General features: G+C 37.5%; 2 protein-coding genes and 1 pseudogene across 6 annotated transcripts in view; 1 reads left to right on the top strand and 2 right to left on the bottom strand.

Moving 5' to 3' along the window:
* The window catches only part of LOC149018342 (RING/U-box superfamily protein), a 34,908-nt gene extending 21,972 nt beyond the window's left edge, over positions 1 to 12,936 (top strand). For 3 of the 4 annotated variants that reach the window (XM_089152637.1, XM_089152640.1, XM_089152638.1), the window contains 7 exons: positions 440 to 547; positions 4,896 to 4,996; positions 5,227 to 5,292; positions 5,374 to 5,461; positions 7,584 to 7,644; positions 11,160 to 11,223; positions 12,721 to 12,936. In XM_089152637.1, the coding sequence (XP_089008763.1) occupies positions 440 to 547; positions 4,896 to 4,996; positions 5,227 to 5,292; positions 5,374 to 5,461; positions 7,584 to 7,644; positions 11,160 to 11,223; positions 12,721 to 12,852 (620 nt within the window). In that variant the 3' untranslated portion in view covers positions 12,853 to 12,936. Of the gene's footprint in view, positions 1 to 439; positions 548 to 4,895; positions 4,997 to 5,226; positions 5,293 to 5,373; positions 5,462 to 7,583; positions 7,649 to 11,159; positions 11,224 to 12,720 lie in introns of those variants that run through there. The other variant, XM_089152639.1, reaches the window with a different exon arrangement.
* Positions 12,937 to 15,714: 2,778 nt separating this feature from the next.
* Positions 15,715 to 17,647, bottom strand: LOC149018341 (uncharacterized). Its single transcript, XM_089154334.1, has 2 exons — positions 16,713 to 17,647; positions 15,715 to 16,451 (listed from the first exon to the last, which is right to left on the bottom strand). Exons 1-2 carry the CDS (start codon positions 17,328 to 17,330, stop codon positions 15,813 to 15,815), a joined length of 1,257 nt encoding a protein of 418 aa, XP_089010460.1. The 5' UTR covers positions 17,331 to 17,647; the 3' UTR covers positions 15,715 to 15,812.
* A 2,914-nt stretch (positions 17,648 to 20,561) lies between these two features.
* On the bottom strand, positions 20,562 to 21,809 carry LOC149018340 (uncharacterized; annotated as a pseudogene). The gene is made up of 2 exons (XR_016173174.1): positions 21,198 to 21,809; positions 20,562 to 20,997 (listed from the first exon to the last, which is right to left on the bottom strand). The product of XR_016173174.1 is annotated as an uncharacterized LOC149018340 (transcript).
* Positions 21,810 to 22,468: the final 659 nt, after the last annotated feature.

The following is a 22,468-nucleotide window of genomic DNA, read 5'->3' as shown; positions in this document are numbered from 1 at the left end:
GTGCTATGTTGGTATTTGCCGTAAGTTCCCTTAGATGCCAGGACAACCATGATTTCCATTTCTGAAAGCTGATTACAAGTTTACAACTACATTTACTCAAAAAGGAGATTGAGGGATATCTACTGCATACCTAACTCCCTAATATGATTCAAAATGAAACTCAAATTACAATTTGCAATACAATACCCTCCCCCCCCCCCCCCCACCAAAAAAAAAAAAAAAAAAAAAAAAAAAAAGAAAAAAAAATGAAGAAAGAAGAAAGAAAGAAAGAAAGAAAAGAACAAAGAAAAAGAAAAGTAAAATTCAAATTTCCCTACCAATCCCTATTTGACCTGTGTGTAAAGAAATATGGTTTGCTTGACTAAGACTTATTTACTTTTTGCTTTATTCTTACCTCTTATTTTGATACTCTCCTAACTTATTGGGAAACAACTAACAGGAACTGACTATGGTGGGTTCCGGTGTAATCAGACAACTGATCATCTACAGTGTCATGCTTGCGGGGGAATGATGCCATCCAGAACTGATATTAGTGTGCCACAACACTGTAACCGCCTAACCTCTGATGAGAAGTTTGTTGGTTCTATATGATTTCCCTTATTACTTAGATATGCTTTTTTCTGATTGTTCAAAGTTTATTGGTTCTACTTGCTTGCATGAAGCCATGTCTTGGTGAAAAGTTAAAGGCAATTATTGGATAATACAATCCAGTTGAAGACAATGAGTTCAAAGTTATTTATTCTACTTCTTTTAGGGGCATTAGTTCGTCATCTTCGGTGCCATCAGTTAAAGGCTGTACATATCATGGTTTCTTTGTTAAGACATGAATCTGAATATACTTCCCGGGGATGTGTTTTCCAAATACACCACTGATAGTCACTTCTAAAGATGATCTTAGGTTGATCCATAGTTGTAAAGGCACTATTTAGACATCCAAGTTTTTTTTGGGGTAAAAAGTGGCAGCACGCCTTGTTGATACATCACAAGTTTGTCATTGCTTTTTGATAAATATGTTTTTGTTATGTCCCATTCTTTATTCTTTGTATCTTGGTTTTCTCATATTAGGCCATTGCTAGCATAATTATTTATTGCACTAATATGGCAACCATGTTGCATATAAAAATGATTATATAAAAAAATGATCTCTATAGTACATATGATCATCAATGCAGCCTAGAGTGCTTGAACCCAAAGGGGTAGCTGAGTTGGTAAAAGATGATGGCCTAAGGAAGTTTGAGGTCAAACATGGCCACTTGCGTGGGGCTCTTCAAATATTTCTCTTCAGACTCATGTAACCAAACAGGCCCTATTGTTTTAAGTTGAAGGTCTTTTTGCATTTCCTTCATTTTGTTCTGCTAATTTGAATCTTTGGATTCTTCTTCGGTGTGATCCCCTTTTCCTAAAAACACTCGGTTAATTGTTCTTTTTTTTCTAGATGACTTTATTCATCATATCGTTCACGTATTTATATTCTAGATTTGATTCTAGGTATTTGGAAACCCCGGCCTCATGTAACCAAACAGGCCCTTAGTGAAGGTCTTTTACATTTCCTTCATTTTGCTGCTATTTTTACTTCTGGTGACTCTCCTCGGTTAATTGTCTGACGTTTACTTAGTGCTAATCATCAATTTAACTCTGGTTTGATGATTTCCAGCTTAATTGATGTACTTTGCTGTTTCAGTCAACCTCTTTCGTGTGGCCAGCTTGTAGGCTGATTCAGACATTCAGGAGGTCTTTTTTCTTTGTCGGATTTGAGTTTGTTTTAGTTTTTATGCATATAATGCAAATTCAAGGGCAACACCAGTCTGCCCCTCCGGAACCTGGCTAGAGTGGGACTTGCACTGGATCACAGTCCCGAAATTCTGTACTTGTGTTGCACAAATTATCTTTGCTATCTCTCTCCTCTGTTTGGTTTGACTATTCTAGTACCTGAAATACTCCTTTAGCTTGTCAACCTTGGTGCTGAATTCTGAGCAGATTGGACAGCTGTCAGATCTCAAAAGACATGAAGTGAGAAGTTTTAACTTTCTTAGATATGGTTCTGTAGGCCTCCATAGACTGTCCATTCAAATGTGTTCAATCACTTTAGTTCTTTCCATTTCTCCCTATTGCATAAGTTGTCTTCTCCATTCCAAGTATAGTTCTAATAAAGTTTGTACGAAATTGTATTTCTTTCTCCACGTTCTTGTTTGAGTGAGGGTACAAGCCATTCATTCCGGGGGAAGTGAAATTTGTCAAATCAGTTTGAGTTGGAATAAGCCTTCATTTCTAGCCAACTGAATTCTGTTTTTAATCACAAGTGGTCTTTTCCTTTTACTGTCATGAGGAATGGGATGAAGGGGTTAGTGTGGGTCAGACGTCGGAGTTAGTGTAAGAGATGCTACAAATATGTGTTCAGAGACAATGACAAAATTTGGGCTGGTTCCATGCTTTATCTTGCTTTATAGGTAGCATATTTCAAGAGTACTGAGATCATTGTCCTACTTGGCTACCATCCTAGTTCAATATCACTATATAGGACAGCGTTAGAAATTACATTGGGGTAAGATGAGTTCTAGTTGTCGTGTGAGACATGGTGCTGAAAAATTACTGTAACATGAACTAATATGGTAAAATAACTTCCCAGGTTCTTCTAATTGTTGTTACATTTACTAGTATGTAATGTAACAACAGTAGTTCTAAGAAACAAATACGCAGAGAGATGGAGAGAAGAGTAGATAAGGTGGAATAGAAACTAAGGAGGAGGGAGAGCTGCAATTGTTAGCAGATCCCCCCCCCCCCTCATGCATATCATATATGATATTGAGTCACATACATTTTAGGGAAGTTTCCTAAACTGATTACAAAGAAAAATAGAAACATAACAGGCCTGCAACATATTTCTTGACACCCAAGCTATAGGTTTAAATAGGGCTACACTTATACATGACTCAAGTGTACCCCCATGGTAAACATGAGCGATGCCCCTTGCATAGCAATGTAGTTAAGATGTAAGATTTTATTAATACAAGCAGGTAGTAAGCAGTGCTTTTTCTGCTTACTACCTATTATTTGTAATAACTTAGATTGGAAATCGTATGGTGAACGTTCCCTTTATGGCCCAATAATCTTACATGTTGCATAACTGAAGGGGCTTATATTTGTTGACTTGCTATCCACAAAATTATTCATTAGAATCATTACTCTAGTGAGTTTCTGCCATACCTGTTTGATGATGTAGAGTTAATAGGGTTTTAAAGAATGGTTGAGAATTCGACTTTGACAACTTTCTTTGACTCCTTAGGTATACTTTAAACCCAAGATGTAATGTAAAACCAACTGTGTCCATATACAAAAAGGACATAGAACTTTGGCAACTTGGTGGCATCTTCTGTTTGTTGAAAATGGGAGGTTATAACCCAAACATGAAAGGCCCATTCAGTGGAGGTAAGACCTGAAAATTGAGGCATGGTTAATCCGAGGGTAGAGCTTCCTATTCAGCTGTTGGTTTGACAGAAAAGCCTGAGTCATCTGTTGATTGGGCCATTCTCTCTAGGCTATTTGTTTCTTTTCCTCCCTGCCTGTACCAAAAAAAAGTTCTTGTAAGTTGTAACCATGGCTTGAAATCTTGTGAGATTTTGGATGTTTCGAGGTCACTCAAATGAAACATACCTGCGAAGTGAAATTGATTGGTTAACTAGAACTAAATTTTGGTATTTCAGTCCGAAATCTCAAAATTTTGGAGACTTTTGGTTGTAATCTTGGGAATTTTGGAATACCGAACAGCTATTCAGTTAACTATTTTTGCAATATGAATTTATGCTTCATGAATGTTTAGATGTTTGAGAATACATTCAAACTTGACCGCACATACACAAACAAGAGTGCAAATCCAAAAGACCATTGTGGGATATGTGATTATAGGTAAAATACGTCTTTCCAAAAATAACCAGACCCATAAAATGCATAAAACTCAATGAAACAGACCACCGAAACTTGGCAGCATTTATACCAGGCTTGGTGGGATTTCAATTTAAGTTGTATCAAGGGTGGCCAAAACCTCAAGATGAAACAAAATCTTGAACCTTGCTCGTAACTAGGTATTCAGATAGTATGGTATTATTAAATTCTTGGTGAGATATTATTTATGAAATTTAGAAACTACATGCCCACTTGGTTTCTCAAATTATTGTGAGACATTTATTTTTGCATTTATATTGATTATAAGACGGCCTACTGGAAGCCTTGTTTAAATTATTAATCGTGTTTCATGTAGCATTTGGACTTGATTGAAACAATATCATAGGGTTTGATCGATTTATTCCTTTAAAACTCAAAGGAAAATTCTATAGGACCGTCATTCAACCAGCTATGATGTATGGTGTAGAGTGTTGGGCTGTTAAAAAGAATCATATAGATAAACCCAATGCAACAAAAATGAGGATGTTAAGATGGATGAGAGGCAAAACTAGGAAGGATAAGATAAGAAATGATCATATTAGAGTTGGTCTAGGAGTAGCTCCAATAAGTGATAAGCTACGAGAAAGTCGTTTGAGGTGGTACGACCACATTCAACGGAGGCCTGTAAATGCGCTATATGGAGAAGTGATATAATTGAGATTGAAGGAATTAGAAGAGCTAGCGACAAATCTAAGATAACCTTAAGAGAAGCGGTGAGAGAGGATATGCATAGCTTAGGCCTTTTATCTAACATGGCCTCAAACAAAGCTGATTGGAAGGCAAGAATCCATGTAGCCAACCCCATTTAGTTGGGACAAGGCTTGATGATGATGATATTGACTATAAGATGGCATACTGAAGCTTTGTTTAAATTATTAATTGTATTTCATGTAGCGTTTGGACTTGATTGAACCAATATCTTAGGGTTTGCGTTTGGTTTTTCTGTCCTTTTGCAGGTCTAGGATGTGATAGAGCTTTTTGTGCAGCATACTGGCAGGCCCTAGGAGTTGTTGGAAGTGACTCTCAGACAGTTTGCACTCCTGGGAACTTCAAGCCTGTATGTACTAATTGGTTCAAGGGCCTAAAACATTAACATTCTCCATAATATGCACATACATGTCAGGTAGAAGTTACAATGGATCTATAACTAAATAAAATATAAAGGATGATGGTGAGAAGAGCACATGAAACTCAGAATTGATATAAAAAGACTTCTTTGATGTGCTCTAGATTCTTGTATTTTATTTCATTTTTCTTTCTAATATATAGTTTTTGCTGTCTTTACAGATTTCAGAATTTGTCATCTCAAGAATTCCTTTATCTACACACCAAAATAATCCAGTTGAGCAAGATGTATGGATTCTTGTGGTTATACTGCAAAACTGAAATTTAACATTTTGTCATGTTGCCTCATGAAATAAATTGTTTTCTCAGATTACAGAAAGGTGCATTAGACAGACTGGCAGGACGTTGCAGGATATTATATCAGATTGGATCACTAAGTTGAACAACAGAGAGATTGGTAATTGCTCTATGTTTTATTTAAGTCGTATGTGTGAAATTTTTAAGTAAGATTATGGTTAATTTTGTTAACTTGGGTCATCTGTTCTTTTGTCCTTTTAGCTGATATATTTATATTGCACCAATATCTGGAGCACATATAAGAATATTTAAATCTTTTCAGAAAATTACATATACCTCCCCTGGTGTTGGAAACCATTACATTTATTACCCCCAGAATTTGGAAAATTACTTCTGGTACCCCTAGGACTAATACAATTTTATCTAAGCTGTTAAGTGATGATGTCATCACTCCAGTAATTTTGAGAACCCCGTCATTTTCATCTTCTAATTAACGACATGTCTTTCTTCCAAGAAAATAAATTACTAAAACACGTCTCCTCCACTCTGGCGATCTACCTCTCCTCTGGGACCCTTTGCTACCCTGGTGGATGCAGCTCCGGTGAGTTCCTTCTTCAGTAATCTCCTTCACGTGAAGGGGACAACGTCACGGGAGAGAAGTGATACTAGGCTTCAAGCCAGGCTTTTCAAAAGCTTCGCCTTGACCAACCCTAAATACCTTAGCTTGGCCCTAACCCTATAGGGTTGGTGCGGGCCAGGCTGGGGTGGGCTAGGTTAGATAGTTTACCCTGACTTTGGCCTCGATCTTAATCCTACCCCTAACCTCAAAGCAAAACATTGCATAATTGCCCTACTTTTACTAAAAATAACCTACAATGTGGAAGTGTCAGGTCTCAGTCAAACACTTAACCCTGAACTGGCCTCGACCCTAATCAAGGTCATCGTTGTGCCTGACCCTAGTCAAGGCCATCCTGGCCAGGCCTTGTCTTGTCCTTTAGGACCAAAGTCTTGAGCCCGGACACTGTTCTGGCTCAGGGTGGGCTAGGGTGGGTTTGGGCCATTAGGGCCAAATTTCCATCCTTATGTGACATGTTTGGTAGTGGATATGGGTATCCGTTCAACAGAGAATTCTGTAATGGCGTGTTTGGATAGAGAGCCACATGGCTTGACTGAATCATCTCAAATAAATCTGATCCCTACATGGTATTGGACTAACCTGTCTGCTACGGAGACAGCTGTTTTCAGGGTACCCTTCACTCGAACAGTTAAAGCTCATATGGGTTCTCATCTAAAATCCAAAGTCAGCTTTTAAAAGCAATGCTATACAAATTGATGAAACCACCATAAAATCAGATCCTCGCACTAACCACCTTTGCAGATTTTGATTTCTTTGCTTAATCTTCAAATCCCCCTCTTCCCCCCCCCCCCCCCCCCCCCCCAAAAAAAAAAAAAAGGAAAAGAAAATTGAAACATAGAATCCATTCAAAAGCAAGAAAATTCAACTTTTCAGCTTCTCAAATCTGAAAAATGTCATGCAGTATTTTATCATCAATGTCACATTTGTTCATTATTTTCTCTAATAAAAAATCATTGTGAAATTTCCACAATTTTCCTGTCTTTTTATGTTCCATTAATCCATTTGTGGCCACTGGGTTTCACTCTTGTTCTAAAGCAAGTGGTTTTCCACTTTCAAGTACTTGTTAAGTTTTCCTGATCAATTTTAACAAGTTTCAGAATCTATCAGATTTTTTAGTTTTAGGGTTGGTGACTGGAGGTTGATCAAGAGTGAAGAACTGGTGAAAGACAGGAAATCATGTAGTGGGTTCATCAGAGAACCAGCAAAAGGTTCTAGGAAAGTTGATGAAATGAAAGAGAGAAGAAAATAGGGCAGTACTGTAATTTTAATTTCAAAACTCAACAGTGTTGGTGATTAGAGTGATGGAAGAAGTGTTTAATACTTGAGGGTAAATGGATGTAATTGTTTGCAACTCCAGGGGAAGGGCATATGTAATTTGCTCTATTTTTTCATTTCTACCTGTAGAAGTGTCCATCATCAGATGTTGAGCCTCTATATTAAGCTCATTATTCATTGGAAAAACCAAGAAGAAAAAGGAATAATGAAAAAACTGTATTACCTGAATGGTTGTTTACTTGTTTTGACTATAATTGTCTAGTATATGTATGCTTTTTTCTTGTTATAATGGTTTGTGGTATTCCATTGTTTAAAATGATTTATATGTTGCCATTGTCTCTTCTTCCCTAACCTATTGTTTTCATTGTAGACCGAACAAGGATGCCACTGAACCATGCTGAGATGATAACTTCTCAGACACACTTTTGCAAGTGAGTTTACATCCCCCCCCCCCCCCCCCTTTTCAATCTTGTTGAGTGGATTGCCCTTTTACATGATGACATTCTTATAGTTTGAAACCTAGATATGTGGTTATGAGAAGTGACATAGGACAACTTAACAGTGAGGGTTTGGATTTTCGAGGATGGTGGAATATTCTTGGATTTGAAATTTCAGCAATTTAGGGTTAGGATTTCTGAAAAGTGAAGATTGAGAGAATCTAGGGTTTGTAGTTGGAACTTGAATCAAGTTTCCAGCTCTAGTAATCAATCCAAGTATGGGCTAAAGTGATTGGTTAATTGGGTGGTTGAGTTTTAGGGTTTCCCAAGGAAGAACCACAGATGGGGCTGTTAGGGTTTTAACAGATGGAATATGGTTGTCAAAGCATCCACCTAGGCAGCGAGGCGGTTTTTCAACCACCTTGTTTTGAACCGCTTGATTGACGTGCTGTTTTTTACTGAATTTCGCCTTATTGCCACCTAGATGCTAAAGCAGCCATTTTTTATTTTAACATTTTGTATATAATATTTTTTCTTAATTTTCTTTTTTAAATACAATTTTATTCTGCAAAGCTGTATATAAGTTTAATAGTTAGTCATTTTGGAATCGAGGCCCAAACTGCAAAGGAACTCCAAGGCCCAAAGTGACATAGGACTTCTACAGCTCTGGGGGGCATTGCCCCTACACCCCTGCCGGTGCGGTCTCCCCAGACCCTTGTGTCCATTAGCAACAGAATGTGAAGCATGAGCCATACTCAACATCGAGAATCAATAAATCATTAAATGGACAATGACTTGGAAATCAGAATAATGAGATCTATTTTTTTGGATGATTCTAATTATTAAATGTTTGTTTAGTTTATATTATAGAAAGTAATTGTATTGAAAAGTAGTTTAAAAGAAGTAGTTGTATTGAAAAAATTTGACCCAACCACTTTGGTCGCCTTATTGCCATCTAGGCGCTGCTTTGTCGCCTAATTGCCTAGGCGGAACCCCAATCGCTTTGGTCGCCTTGCCGCCTTGACAACCATGAGATTGAATGAGTTGCAAAGGGGATTGAGTTCAACTTGTGTGAAAGGATGTAGTGGTCAAGGTTAGGGGTCGATTCTGATTTTGGGAATGGATTGTGGATGAGTGAGGATCTTGGAAAATTGAATAAACTAAAAGGTGAAGTTATGGTTTGGGGTTATAAAGGATTAGAAGAAGAAGAAGAGTTAGGATTGGGGATGATTCAACTGACAATTGGAGATCTTCTTGAACTGCAGCTTGCTTGTGGAGGAAGAACAGAGAAGAGAGGAAATCAGGTTTAGGATGTGAACACCCGATATGCATTGCTCCATGGAACCAAACTCTAAAAGACTAAATAAAGTAAATAAATGCAGAACAGAGTTATCTAGTATTAAGTGTCCTAGTCTATTTTAAATCATTCTTTATGACTAGTAATACATTGTACCAACATAACCCTGATACCTTTTGGGCTTTTAAGTTAGGTTTTTACATAAATGGAAAATCTAAAAATAAGAAGGCTAACGTCTATACAACCCAACCCAACCCATGGGCCAACATGAAGTCTTTAGGGTCCAGTTGACCCTAAATGAGCCCAATATCTTGGTGCTGGTGTTGGGAGGATCTGTACACTATCTTACACCTGATGGGGCTGGTGAGGGAGGGAACTCTACATCTGAGGCTGCTTTTAAACAGCCGAACTGCATCAGGAACTATTCATATTGTTCATTGGCTGACCATACTAGAACTTTTAAATAGTTTAACCAAATGAAAAATTCTTTTAATTATTTTTGCCTCTTAGAATGATCTTGTGGAGTTCTTTACACCACGGTAGTAGATCCTTGGACAATTATGAATATGGATTGCAAATGGACTCAAAATGCTCTTGTTCATCTCTCTCTCTCTCTCTCTCTCTCTTTCTCTTGGCTGGGGAATGGGGTTGTTAGTTATTGCTCTAAATATGCTCTTGGTCCTCCATAGTCCTTATGCACCCATAATAGGTTACAAGGTAACATCCATTACCTTTTAGAATGAAATACCTACATCACTTTGTATTTGCATCTCTTGGAGTTTTGGAGAAAGCTGCAATTGTTGATAGAATTAGCTAGAGTGGGTTTTATTATTATCGTTGCTACGTTTTCTTAAGACATCAATCTTTGTGGAAGCCTGAGCCCGACATCCAAACTTGGCTATATTTCCGGCCTGAAAATGGCCATTAACTGTATATTGTTTGTCAGTGCTTATGCTTGTAACATTCACTAGTGACCCTTATTTGGCCTCAAGAAAGTTGGGTCAAATTCATCCGACACGGTTTTATATGCATGAGCTGTCCAAACAATTATTCTATGAGTTCTCCATTAATTGGATTCAAGAAGGTTACACGTTCTTAACCAGGCCAAAACATGCGGGTAAATGGAGAATAAATTTGGCTCGCCTTGAGAATTTTCCCGTTGTTTTTAGATTTCTGTTCTTCTAATTATTATTATTACTATAATACTATCATCATCTTCCTTTTTGGTAATAGATGTGTAACAGTTTTCCAGCAGAACCTGTTTTAGGAAACTTTTTGAAAATGGTCCCAATACCTACCACGTGGCAATTGAGATGGGATCCAGATTCTGGGGACAGGTGGATGTTAGATCAATGTGTGCCCTACTCACTTAACAAAATTTCAGCCCAATAGGAGCTTTGCCTAGCATCAGAGTAGAGCTTTGAAAATCTAGGACAATGAATGAGTGCTTAATAAGCGGTTAAGTGTATAGCTGGTGTGCATGGAAACAAATGTGAGGAAATCTGATTGGATGAGTATGAAACTTGAGACATAAATAGACCATATCCTCTCTGTCATAGTTGTCTAGGCTTAAGGTGAAGTGAAGTGATAGAAGACAGAAAAAACCAAGGCGACACCAAGCAAGACGCCAAGGTGTCACCTAGGTGACAACACGACACCAGGCGCCGAGGTGACGCTTAGGCGATGCCTTGACAGCTATGCTCTCTCTATCCAAGGATCAGAATTTCCTCGTCATATGTCCATGTTGCTGAAAAGAGTGGACTGTTTCAAAACCCTTCAATAAAGTGGCGCTGTTCTGAATAATTTTCGCCTTCTCATTTATTCTCTTGAATATGATTTCTTCTTTTACTAGCTTTTCAATTTCTAGTCCAAGACCCATGTCCTACTATAATTATTTTCTCCAGTGTTTTGCAAACATGAGAGGAGAAATATGGTTGAATGGACGTACCGTTACCACATGACCATCTTTGTTGTCTGTTTCGAACCATTCGGACTCTGGTATTTCATTGAACCAGCTGACTTTGCTAGGAAATTTTTATGTCAGATTTATTGTATAAGAATCTCTTGACTAATGATTTCATTTGAACTCTTTTAATATTATCAGATACAGCATTTGCCCTGTTCTGTAGTAATTTTCAAATTTTAGGTTTTAACTTTAATGGTTTGTTTTGAAACAAGTTTTGTACTTACTTGGGTCTGTCTATGGGTGCAGCGATTGCTATGAGAATTTGGTCTCATTCCTCTTGTACTGGTTTCGGATTTCAGTGCCTAAATATGTAAGCTTTTTCTTATTCAAGCATCGTTTAAGAAAATAACGGTGGATGCCTGTTGACCTCAATTGTCATTATGGCTGTAGTATAGCCCTGTTGATGGCAATCTGTGAGCATTCCTGTTAAAAACGTAGCATATTCTTTTCGCTGCTTTTATGGCTCTTTTCATCTTTGGTTCTTAAAATTGTCTATACTTTTGAGTATCTATGTGGATGGAGACTTAAGAATTTAGGGAAAGGCCCCATTTGATTCATGAATATGGAAGCTGCAATATAAAATTACTCATCTGGTTTCAATTCTGTGAAATGTATGTGCTGTAACAAGCTTAAAAAGAACCATGTCAACTAAAAGAAATAAGCCATAGGGCTGCCTAAAGTTGCTTTGGTTTTAATAAGAGGGGGCAGGTACCAGTGAGGCTGCAGGTAGGACAGTCCGTTTAGTATTTGCTCATCCATATTCCAATTTAGGGTTTTATCATTCAATATTGGTTGCTTGTCTAGTTGACCACATTTAGGGCATCAAACCTAGTATTAGGTCTGAAAAGAATCCATTGTTGGCACAACAACCAGGCAAGCCAGCACGCTGGAGAGGGTTAAAACTCAAGGCAACACTAAGTAGGTCAAAAAGGTGGCCAAGGTGTGCCTATGCGACCAAGAGCCCAGGCCGAACAAACGCCTAGATGCCAAGGCGTCCCCTGGGGATGCCTACATGGTGCCTAGACAACAATGTGTGAGTTATTCTTTTGCTTTTCAGCTGTCAATCTTGTATCCTTTTGTGCCTCCCATCTTCTGACCCTTGGGTAATTGAGAACTGAGAAGAGCACTTTTAATGTCATTGACATGTTTGTTTCTGGGAAAAATCCATGTAGAAGGATAGTTTACAGGTAGATCAGTATACAAAGTAGGGCATTTACTTTTGACTTTTTTTTCTTCACCTGATACTTTGAAACCCACAGCACCTTTAACAAGAGAGTGCAGAAAACGAAATATAAAAATACACTTGGGGCATGTTCTGTCATAGGTGCCATTCTGCATGATGTTTTGTTCATTCTGACCATTGGATAAATGAGAATTCCCTATACAGGCCCCGCCATATAGTGCTTTTCCTATTGTTTTCAAATGGTCTCACGTCATTATCTATTTTCTTTTGGGTTTACAATATATCCCTCTTCTTTAAACAGCACTGAACTGAATCCTTTTTTTGAAACAATTGTGGAATTGTTAAACTAGCATTCCAATCTCTCCTTGTTACCCACTTTTCTTTGATCCTTTTGCCATCTATTTCAAAAATACTCTTATTTCAACTCAACTTGATGCTCTAAACCCAAACCAACCCCCCCCCCCCCCCCCCCCGCACGCTTTTTCTTCCTTTTTCAGTCTTCTCACGTCCATTCCATCTTTACAAATAGTTTGTTGGTATGATACTGAGTCCAACTTTTAATATACACGCAAGGTACTTATATTCATACCTTTTTGCTGTATTTTTTTCTGCACTTTTTTGTAGCTTTTACCTCCTGATGCATCTCAGAGGGAAGATTGCTGGTATGGTTATACATGCCGCACCCAACATCACAGTGAGGAGCATCGTCGTAAAAGAAACCATGTCTGTCGTCCTACCAGAGGAAGCAATACTTAGTTGTCCCAACGGTTCTCGATATGGTTTATGATATCCCAGGAGTGAGTTTGTCCAATTCTGGTTGGGATTGGTTGGTGAGCAGAACAGGAATTATGACTATTTATTATTATTATTTTTTCTTTTTATTTTTTTGGGGGGGGGTGGGGGGGGGGGGGGGTTTGTCTCCCTTTTTCATTTTCCTCTTGGGAAGCAACCTTCTGAGGTTGATTATGTTGGAAGATTTAGATAATGCAATTAATTTCCATGAAGTGTGTCTCTGTTCCCCTTGTATGTCGTTTTCTTTCTTCCCCTCAGGGAGAACATCCTTTATAGATTGATACTGTTAAAAATGCAAGAACCCAAAGAGAGCATCAAGATGCTAAATCTTCTTTTCCTCTTCCGGTTTGTCGTCACTCATTAGCATTTTCCATATCAAGTTTTCTCTTTTAATTTTAATATTTTCGTTTACAGCTTGTTGGCAATAACTCTGGAGAACCAGTAATAGTCCTCCAATAACAGCCCATCACCAGATGTGGTTCATGCTCTAAACGACCCTGAATAACAGAGTAATTCTGAAAAATCAATTAGAAGATGCTGAATGCAGGGAAAGTTAAAAATAAAATAAAAATTCCAGTCTCTGTTTTTGGCCATGTATTAAAGTTGATGGCAAATGATTTGTTGCTATGACAGCTCCGATATTTGGAGCAAATCAATTCAAGTTGTAAAACCAAATCCTTTTTCTCATTTTGTCTTCCAACTTCAAAAGCTACAACAATAAAGGGGAGAAGAAGCATCTGCTACAGTGAAAATGCAAATGCAAATGCTGCAGAGAAAAATGGCAATTATACCTCAAAACTAAAGCCGGAATCAAGCACCAACGCGAAGAATATGAACTAGCGCTAGTGAAGGCCGGTGAATCATAGCCAACAGCAGAAAGTCCATGCTGAACAAAAGTTCATCTACAAGAGTGAATTAAACCAGCTGGTAACAGTAGACAATTGAGTATACGTAAGTAGACATCAATGAGATGACTGTGAACCACATGCTTGCCCAGTATCCTTTTGAGCATGAGGATAAAATCCGAAGACCCAACAAAGCAGAGTGTGATCCATTTTCCATAGGATGCTATTATGTACCAGCCCTGCTGTGTGTGTATAATATAATGATAACTCCTTTATCTCCAGGAGGATTTCTTGCTAGTTGAAAAGCCATGGCTGCAATCAGTATTGACACCACGTTCTTCTCTAACCATTCAGATATGATCCTTGTCAACGTTAAACCTATTCTATGTTCGGCCACTCCTGCTCTTGCAGTAAAATATGTATTGTCGACATTGTTGTGTAATTCTGCGATAGACAATGTAGTAAAATCTTCATCTCTTCTTAAGGATTCATTGATTTCCATGTCTTTCATGTCTCGTGGAAAATCTGTTACGAGCACCAAAAAAGCTGACCACTACCGTTCTAACATTTAACTCTAATCCCCCCTGACCTGTGAGAAACAAGGCTAAACCAATTCATAAGAATAATGAATGTATATTAATTGGTACCTTAATTTGTCTAAAATATCCGAAAGCCTCAATAAATGATTTGTGGGTGCTGGGCGGGGGTAACTCAACTCATACCATTGTGCGTCTCATAGCCGCAGCAAGATGCAAAGAATAGTGTTAATTTGTATCATCATCATCTTTAGAATTGAGAAGCTCTTGGTCACTTTTTTTTGTAACTCCAGTAAAAGTTTGAGCGCCTTCAAATGGTTTTATTCAACACACAGGTGTCAAATGCTTTTCCCCCATTAACTCGTACAAGAATGCATGACATGAGGTTGTGCAATTTTATAGAATCATGTTTTGGTTTGCAATTTCTATAAAAACTAAATTTGCGTGAAGAGCTAGCTATTTGGTTACATTGAGCGCGGGATCTTCCTAGGCTTAGAAATGGGTTTGCCAATCCTCTCTGTGTTTTGCCTTTTCTTTTTGGGCTGCCTGCTTTATCTTTCTTCTTCTTTTTTCTACTACACTTTTCTTTTTGAAAGTTTTGATTGAATGCAAAAAGAGAGAGACAAAGTTGTCTTTTCAATCCCAAAACCAAGGGGTTAGTCTATTAAAGTGAAACATGGTGCATAATAGTCCATCGTCTAATATTTCTCACTCATAGTAACTAAACACATACAAACAAACGATCAATTAGCTAGGAACCTCTCCCTTAATATTTGCTTATAGGTCTGCTAGTTTCATTTACTAAAAAATAAAAAATAAAAAATAAAAAATAAAAAATATAAAAAAGAAGAGGAAACAAAAAAAAGGAGCTAGCTGCTTATTCATGACTCCGAAAGTTCTATATAAAACTAAAAATCTGAGTAGTTTAGGGCATATGAAGGAGGAAGTAAATTCCAACGTTGAAACCGATTTTCGTAAAAAACAAACCAAATAGGAACCGAAATCATAAATACACCTATATTTCATTTCATACTCATATATAGTAACAACACACACACGTACAAGAACACTATTAGCTAACAGAAACAACAATGAAAATGAAATAATAATACAGTACATGATCATGCATCTTTCTTTATTCAAACGCCGGGTTGATTCTGACCAATCACCCTCCGATGGAAGCACAAGGCAGCAGAGTTAAACAGGCGCTTGTTCTTCAATCCAGCCTTCTTTATTTTCTCCCAATGCTTCCTTAGATACAACGAGACTCCGGGAGAAGAGAGAATGAGACCTGCCATTACACACCAAACAACAACTCCAAGAAATAGCCCGCCGGCCCAGGCACGACTCCCCAACTCTTTCTCCTCCAATTGCATAAAATATCACAGATGTGATAATGATTAATGTGATCGATGTCCATATAAAAACCTTATTCTTCAAAGGTAATCCCCATAACCAGCGTCCAGTGTGCACTAAGAGAATAAAGTTCACCAATATCATCCAAATAGGGACTGAAATTTGACAATATCGAGGGTTGGCTTCATTAGGTGGTGTCAATTGATCTATTGCGGTCCCATATGCATATATTTAATGAAGTGATTATGCCCCACATACCTGCCATCAAGATCCACATAACTATCCTTCTTTTCAAGCGTAATCCACTAATGAGCAGAAGGGTTATACTCATAGATCCAACAAAAGACAGTGTAGTATAATTTATGTAAATACCGTACTGTCCTTTAGTTGCCATTATGGATTTACCAGCATGGTGGATAATGGTAGAATTGGTGTTATTTGGATCTTTATACTTGTCTTCTCCCCAAACACCACCAGGAGGATTTGTTGCTGCTTGAAAAGCCATGGTTGCAATCACTGTTGACACTATCATTAATGAATCCTTACTCTTCTGTAACCATTCATCATCATTGTGATCAAGATGGCTATTTCTTGGTTGGGTGGCTCCTACAGTAATATTATTATTATTGACATTATTGTTTACTTCTGCTGTTGATAATGCAATCAAATCCTTAGCTCTTAATGCTCCAGCAACTCTCAAGGATTCACTGATTTCCATATCCTGTATGTCTCGTGGACAATGTGCCAAGACATCTAAAGCTGTAAAACCGCTACAATTCAAAACATTTACCTCTACCCCATTTCTATTTAGCAAGGACTCGATGACCTGTGAAATTAACAAGACAAAACTCCAATTAAAAGAGTTTCCTCAAAATATGAATAAGAACAAGGGTGGAGATTGGATGAGTCTAGCTAGCTAGCTAGCACTAAAAAAAACCAAGATTAAAAAGCATGGACGCTCAATTCATATGTATAAATCTACACACACCTTTGTCTAAAATATCTGAAAACGTAAATAAGTGATCTGTCTGTGTTTGCTGGTTAATTAATTAGGGAATATTGCATATGCATGTTTACTGGTACGTACCTTTGTGTTTTTCTTAGTTGTAGCAATATGCAAAGCAGTGTTACCATCATCATCTTTAGAATTGAGGAGCTCTGCTTTCTCACTTGTCAATTCATCAAGTAAGAGTTTGAGTGCCTCCAAACGATTGTATTCAACACACAGGTGTAGAATGCTTTTTCCTCCATTAACTCGTACAAGAATGACATCAGGTTGTGCCTGAATCAACTCTTTCATGACATCAATCCGGCTCTTGATTGCTGCAAGATGAAGAGGTGTTCGCCCATCTCGGTCAATTACACAGCAAACATCTGGGTTGACACGCACCAACTCTTTCACCATTTCAAGTATTCCTTTCGCTGAAGCCAAGTGAAGAGGTGAGGAGTTTTCTGAGTCTAACTCAGCTGCAAGTTCTGGTTTGCATCTCAAAAGCTCTCTCGCGAAGTCCAAGTGACCTAACACCGCTGCTATGTGGAGTGGAGTCTGATTGAAGTACCTGATCATAACTCTATCGAGAATAAGCTCGTCTTCCTTCATGAGTTCAATCAGAGATGAGACGTTACCACTCAGTGAAGCTTCATAAAGTCTTTTCCTCATTCTCTCTTCTTGGTCTCCGCTTCCTCTCTCTTTTTCTTGCATCATAATGCTTTCTCTCTCTCTCTCTCTATGTAAAACCCCTGTAAGGCGATGTCGTTCTATTTATTGAATTTGCCAATTAACATATAGACCTTTGAAAGGCATCTGCTAGGATGATGCGCTGCAACGTTCTCTCATTAATTTTCAGGGACCAATAAGCAAGGGACAGATTCCAGGTATACTATTACTTACTTATTGCCTATTCGACAGCTTTATTTCATAAAAGGGATCCGGGTGAAAATTAAAGCTCAATTATTATCTGAAGGGAATGATTTTCTTTCAAGAAGAAAGCTCTACTCCACGTAAAACACGTTTGTTAATTTTGCTTTTACTTATTGTGCAGCACTGAAGTCGTTGGCACTTGAAGTCGTGCTACCTAAAGCAGCTTTATCTAAGGAGACGTGTTTTACTACTCCCAAACATTCACTTGCTTAAAAAAAGAAAAATGAAAAACACTCTTTTGTTTTGTCGAGAGCTCCTTTATTAAAGGAAGAAAAGGAGGATTACGTTATGAGCCGAAGGTGGCAACAATTACGACGATAATTATGCTCTGTCCCCCATTCTCTCTTTTCATGGTTTAAGGTTTTGATAGTGTGGTCGAGTGTGAGGCCATGTTATTGCTTTTCTTTCTTTCTTCCTTCTTTTTCTTTTCTTTTCTTTTTCTTACTTTTTCTTATTTTTTATTTTTTATGTTTCTTGAACTTTAGCGGAGAAGCACGATCTCGCTTAATCTCCCTTGATCAATCTTGACTACCGAAGCCAAGGTTGTTCAGCTCCGATTCTCTGTTTTTGTGGCTTAGAGTTATGATAGTGTGGTAGAGCTGAAGGCTGAGGCCATGTTTTTGCTTTCTTTTTCCACTTTATTTTGTTTGATTTGATGTTTCTTGAACTTCCAATGGAGAAGCACGATCTCTCTCAATCTCCCTCGACCAGTCTTGACTACCGGAGCCAAGGTTGCTCAGTTCCTTCATTTTCAACCCCTGCGTTTGTTTGGAGCTCTCTCCAATTTCTTCTTCCTCGAATTCATCTGAGATGGCAACAACTACGACGGCAATTACGCTGTGTCTCAATTCTCTGTTTTCGTGGGTGTGGTCAAGCTGAAGGTTGTGGCTAGGTTTTTGCTTTCTTTTTCCACTTTATTTTGTTTGATTTGATGTTTCTTGAACATCCTGTGGAGAAGCACGATCTGTCTCAATCTCCCTAGATTAGTCCTCCCTAGATTAGTCCTGACTACCGGAGCCAAGGTTGTTTAGTTCCTTCGTTTTCAACTCCTGCGTTCGTTTGGAGCTTTCTCCAATTTCTTATTCCTCGAATTCATCATAGATGGCAACAATTATGATGGTAATTACGCTCTGTCCTGATTCTCTGTTTTGTGGTTTAGGGTAGTTATAGTGTGGGCAAGCTGAAGGCTGAAGGCCATGTTTTTTCTTTATTTTTCCACTTTATTTTGCTTGATTTGATGTTTCTTGAACTTCCCTCAAAGAAGCATGATCTCTCTCAATCTCCTATGATCAGTCTTGACTACCGGAGCTGTCACATCCACCCAGTCGGTACCCTATATGGCATACCCGAGTGTGTGATCCATAGTCCCTGAAGATTCAGATAAGATTCAAAAGAATACAATCAGAGTGGGAAGAAATCATCCTCCCACATTTACAATAATATAATCAGTAACAAGATTAAATTAAATGTTAACTATATTAATCAAAAGATCAAGATAAGATTCAAAAGAATACAATTAGAGTGGGAAAAATGATACCAATAGAGTAAAACAAGTGATAACTAACTACCATTAGTTTGCATCTCCTACCTGGAAAAAAAAACGGTTTGCATCTAACTTTTTATAGTTGAAATCATGTGTCAAAATTTTTTTATACTATTGCTTTAATTTACTTATATTTGTCAAAAAAAAAAATCATTATCAATAATTTACCTATTTATTTTCAAATATGTATGGGTCTCACAAAATATATATAGGCTTATGCTTTAATATAATAAAATAATTCAGAGGTTGGACTTCCTATAGATCTTATATGGGTCCCACAATATGTCTAGTGAAAAAATATCAGTATTTCCCCAATGGAAAGGTGATCTGGATTTTCATTCTTTGGGCCCCCCAATATTAAATCTGATTCTGCTCCTGAGGAGATTGTGGGTTTGCTTTGTGAAGACCCGGCATTTCAAGCCCTCAAGGTTCAGAATCACGATCGGAACAAGTTCGAAATATTTAGATCCAGCGTTTTAAAAAGACCAGCCCAACTAAACCATGTTGTGTGCATAGTTAATATCATTAATACAGTGGGAAGGTAGGATGTAAAGATCAAACGGAATGACTTGACATATCTGCAGAGCTAAAATGTGGGTATTTTTTTTCTTCAAAAATAGAGTTCTTTTGAGCAAAATATTTTTAAAAAAATATCGTAAATCATTTTCAAAATCAGTCAATTAGAAATTTTAAAATGGTTAAATTTAAAATAAAAAAAATTATCCAATAAGATAATTTAAAAAAATACTTAAATAGATCTTATTTTTGAAAATCTAAATTTTGGGATAATTTTCTGTCCAACTAATATTCGATCATGAATTGTCAAAATTACCTTTAAATCTTTCATTGCAAATGATGAAATTGACTAATGATATGAAGACTGAGAGCTACAAAAGATAAGATATTATCAACCCTAGAATTAACAAGAAATTAAAGAAATTGATATGCGCTACTCATTGTAGAATAATTATTAGGCAGGAAAAAATATCACAAAATTTGAGATTTGACAATTATTTTCAAATCTAAAATTCATTAAGTAATATATTTTTTAAATATTTTATTTAAAAATTTTCTTGTCAGGAGCTAGATTTGACCAACACTTCCATGTAAAAGAAAGTGACCCAATTCTAGTTATGACTTAATAGCTTGGTTCCTTACATGAGTACATTCAGAGGGTCTTGGCCGAACACTCCCTAACAGACCTAAAAGAATAAAAACAAAATTACTCTGTAAAACTAACTAAACTGTTTGCCTTTGGAACTTCTCGGACAAATTTATTTTTTCAACAAACAATTACTTTATCTGTATTTTAGTTTACCAATCTTCAAATACCAAAACTGCCATTTAAGGGTGGGTAGCAAGGTGACTATATTACATTTTTTTTTTTTTTCTACTTTTTAGAAGTTTTCATTGAATGCAAAGAGAAAGACAAAATTGTCTTTTCAGTCCCAAAACCAAGAGACATAGTCTATCTATTAAAGTGAAACATGGTGCATAATAAATTCATCTTCTAATATTAGGATCTTCATAGTGGTTTTCATCCCAAACACCACCAGGAGGATTTATTGTTGCTTCAAAAGCCATGGTTGCGATCACTGTTGACACTATCATTAATGAACCCTTATTCTTCTCTACCCAGTCATAATCACTGTCAAGATGACTACTTCCTGCAGGTTTGGCAACACCTGATACAGTAATATTGTCAACACCATTGTTTACTACTACTGCTGCTGTTGACAATGTAGTCAAATCCTTAGCTCTTAATGCTCCAGCAGCTCTTAAGGACTCACCAATTTCCATATCTTGTATATCTCGTGGAGAATGTGCCAAGACATCTAAAGCTGTAAAACCACTACGATTCAAAACATTTACCTCTATCCCTTTTCTATTCAACAATCACTCAATGACCTGTGAAACAAGACCAATTCCAAAATCACTGCATATATGCCCAACCTGTGTTATACGATAAATCTCTAGAATAACTAAAAAGCATTGAACTCAAATCATGTGTAGGTCTATTCATACGTTCGTCTAAAATTTCTGAAAACCTAAACAAGTGATTTGTGTGTGCTGGGTGGGTGACGGATATGCATGTTCATTTGTAATACCTTTGTGTTTTTCTTAGTTGTAGCAATATGCAAAGCAGTGTTACCAGCATCATCATCTTTAGAATTGAGGAGCTCTGCATTGTCACTTGTCAATCCAAGTAAGAGTTTGAGTGCCTCCAAACGATTGTATTCAACACACAGGTGTAGAATGCTTTTTCCTCCATTAACTCGTACAAGAATGACATCAGGTTGTGCCTGAATCAACTCTTTCATGACATCAATCCGGCTCTTGATTGCTGCAAGATGAAGAGGTGTTCTCCCATCTCGGTCAGTAACACAGCAAACATCTGGGTTGACACGCATCAACTCTTTCACCATTTCAAGTCTCCCTTTGGCTGAAGCCAAGTGAAGAGGTGAGGAGTTTGCCGAGTCTAACTCAACTGCAAGTTCTGGTTTACATCTCAAAAGCTCCCTCGCGAAGTCCAAGTGACCTAACATTGCTGCTATGTGGAGTGGAGTTTCATTGAAGTAAGTGATCATAACTCTATCGAGAATAAGCTCGTCTTCCTTCATGAGTTCAATCAGAGATGAGACGTTACCACTCAGTGAAGCTTCATAAAGTCTTTTAATCATCATTCTCTCTTGGTCTCTTCCTCTCTCTTTTCCTTGCATCACAATGGTTTCTCTCTATGTAAAAACCCTGTAAGGCGATGTCCAATTTATTTAATTTGGCAACATGTATTTAGCCCTTTGAAGGTACTGTTTTGTGTGGCGAACAAAAGGAATTAATTTCAATCCCACTTATCATCAGAATTTGGTTCGTTTTGGAGGAAAAGAATCTGTTAATATTACCAAAAAAAGAAAAGAATCAGGTTTTTTCACGCCTCCACAACACAAAGGAGACAGAAAAACTCCATAAAAAAACTTAAATCTCAACGTGGACAATGGCTCGATCTTTGAGGAAGAATAAGATCAAAGCCGATATCTACCACCATTTTCCCACTATTTTTGCCACTTCACACCCAATAAACCCACATGATTTTCTTAGTACCCCTGCATTTCTGTTGATGAGAATAACACTTTAGGCAGACCTTTCTCTCCCATGGAAATTAGGAATGCTCTTTTTCAAATGAAAGGGAGTAAGGCTCTAGGGATTGATGGCATAACTGCTTAATTTTTTCAGCAACATTGGGATTTAGTGAGTCAAGACTTAATTGATGGGGTTCAACATTTTTTTAATGGTGGCCATATGTTTAAGAGCTTCAACAACTCAAAAAAAATATAAACCCAAAGAAGTTTCACATTTAAGACCTATTAGTCTTTGTACCATC

Source organism: Hakea prostrata, chromosome 4 (assembly GCF_041222555.1).
Source record: "Hakea prostrata isolate BN-2017 chromosome 4, UWA_Hpros_2, whole genome shotgun sequence".
Lineage (NCBI taxonomy): Eukaryota > Viridiplantae > Streptophyta > Magnoliopsida > Proteales > Proteaceae > Hakea > Hakea prostrata.
Note: the sequence above shows the minus strand (reverse complement) of the source record. Positions and strands in the feature narration are given on the sequence as shown.

Coding starts and splice junctions, on each gene's coding strand:
- LOC149018341 (XM_089154334.1), bottom strand. CDS start 17,330: ATGATGCAAGAAAAAGAGAGAGGAAGCGGAGACCAAGAAGAGAGAATG. Junction 16,452..16,712: donor CAACTAAGAAAAACACAAAG/GTACGTACCAGT, acceptor TTAATTTCACAG/GTCATCGAGTCCTTGCTAAA.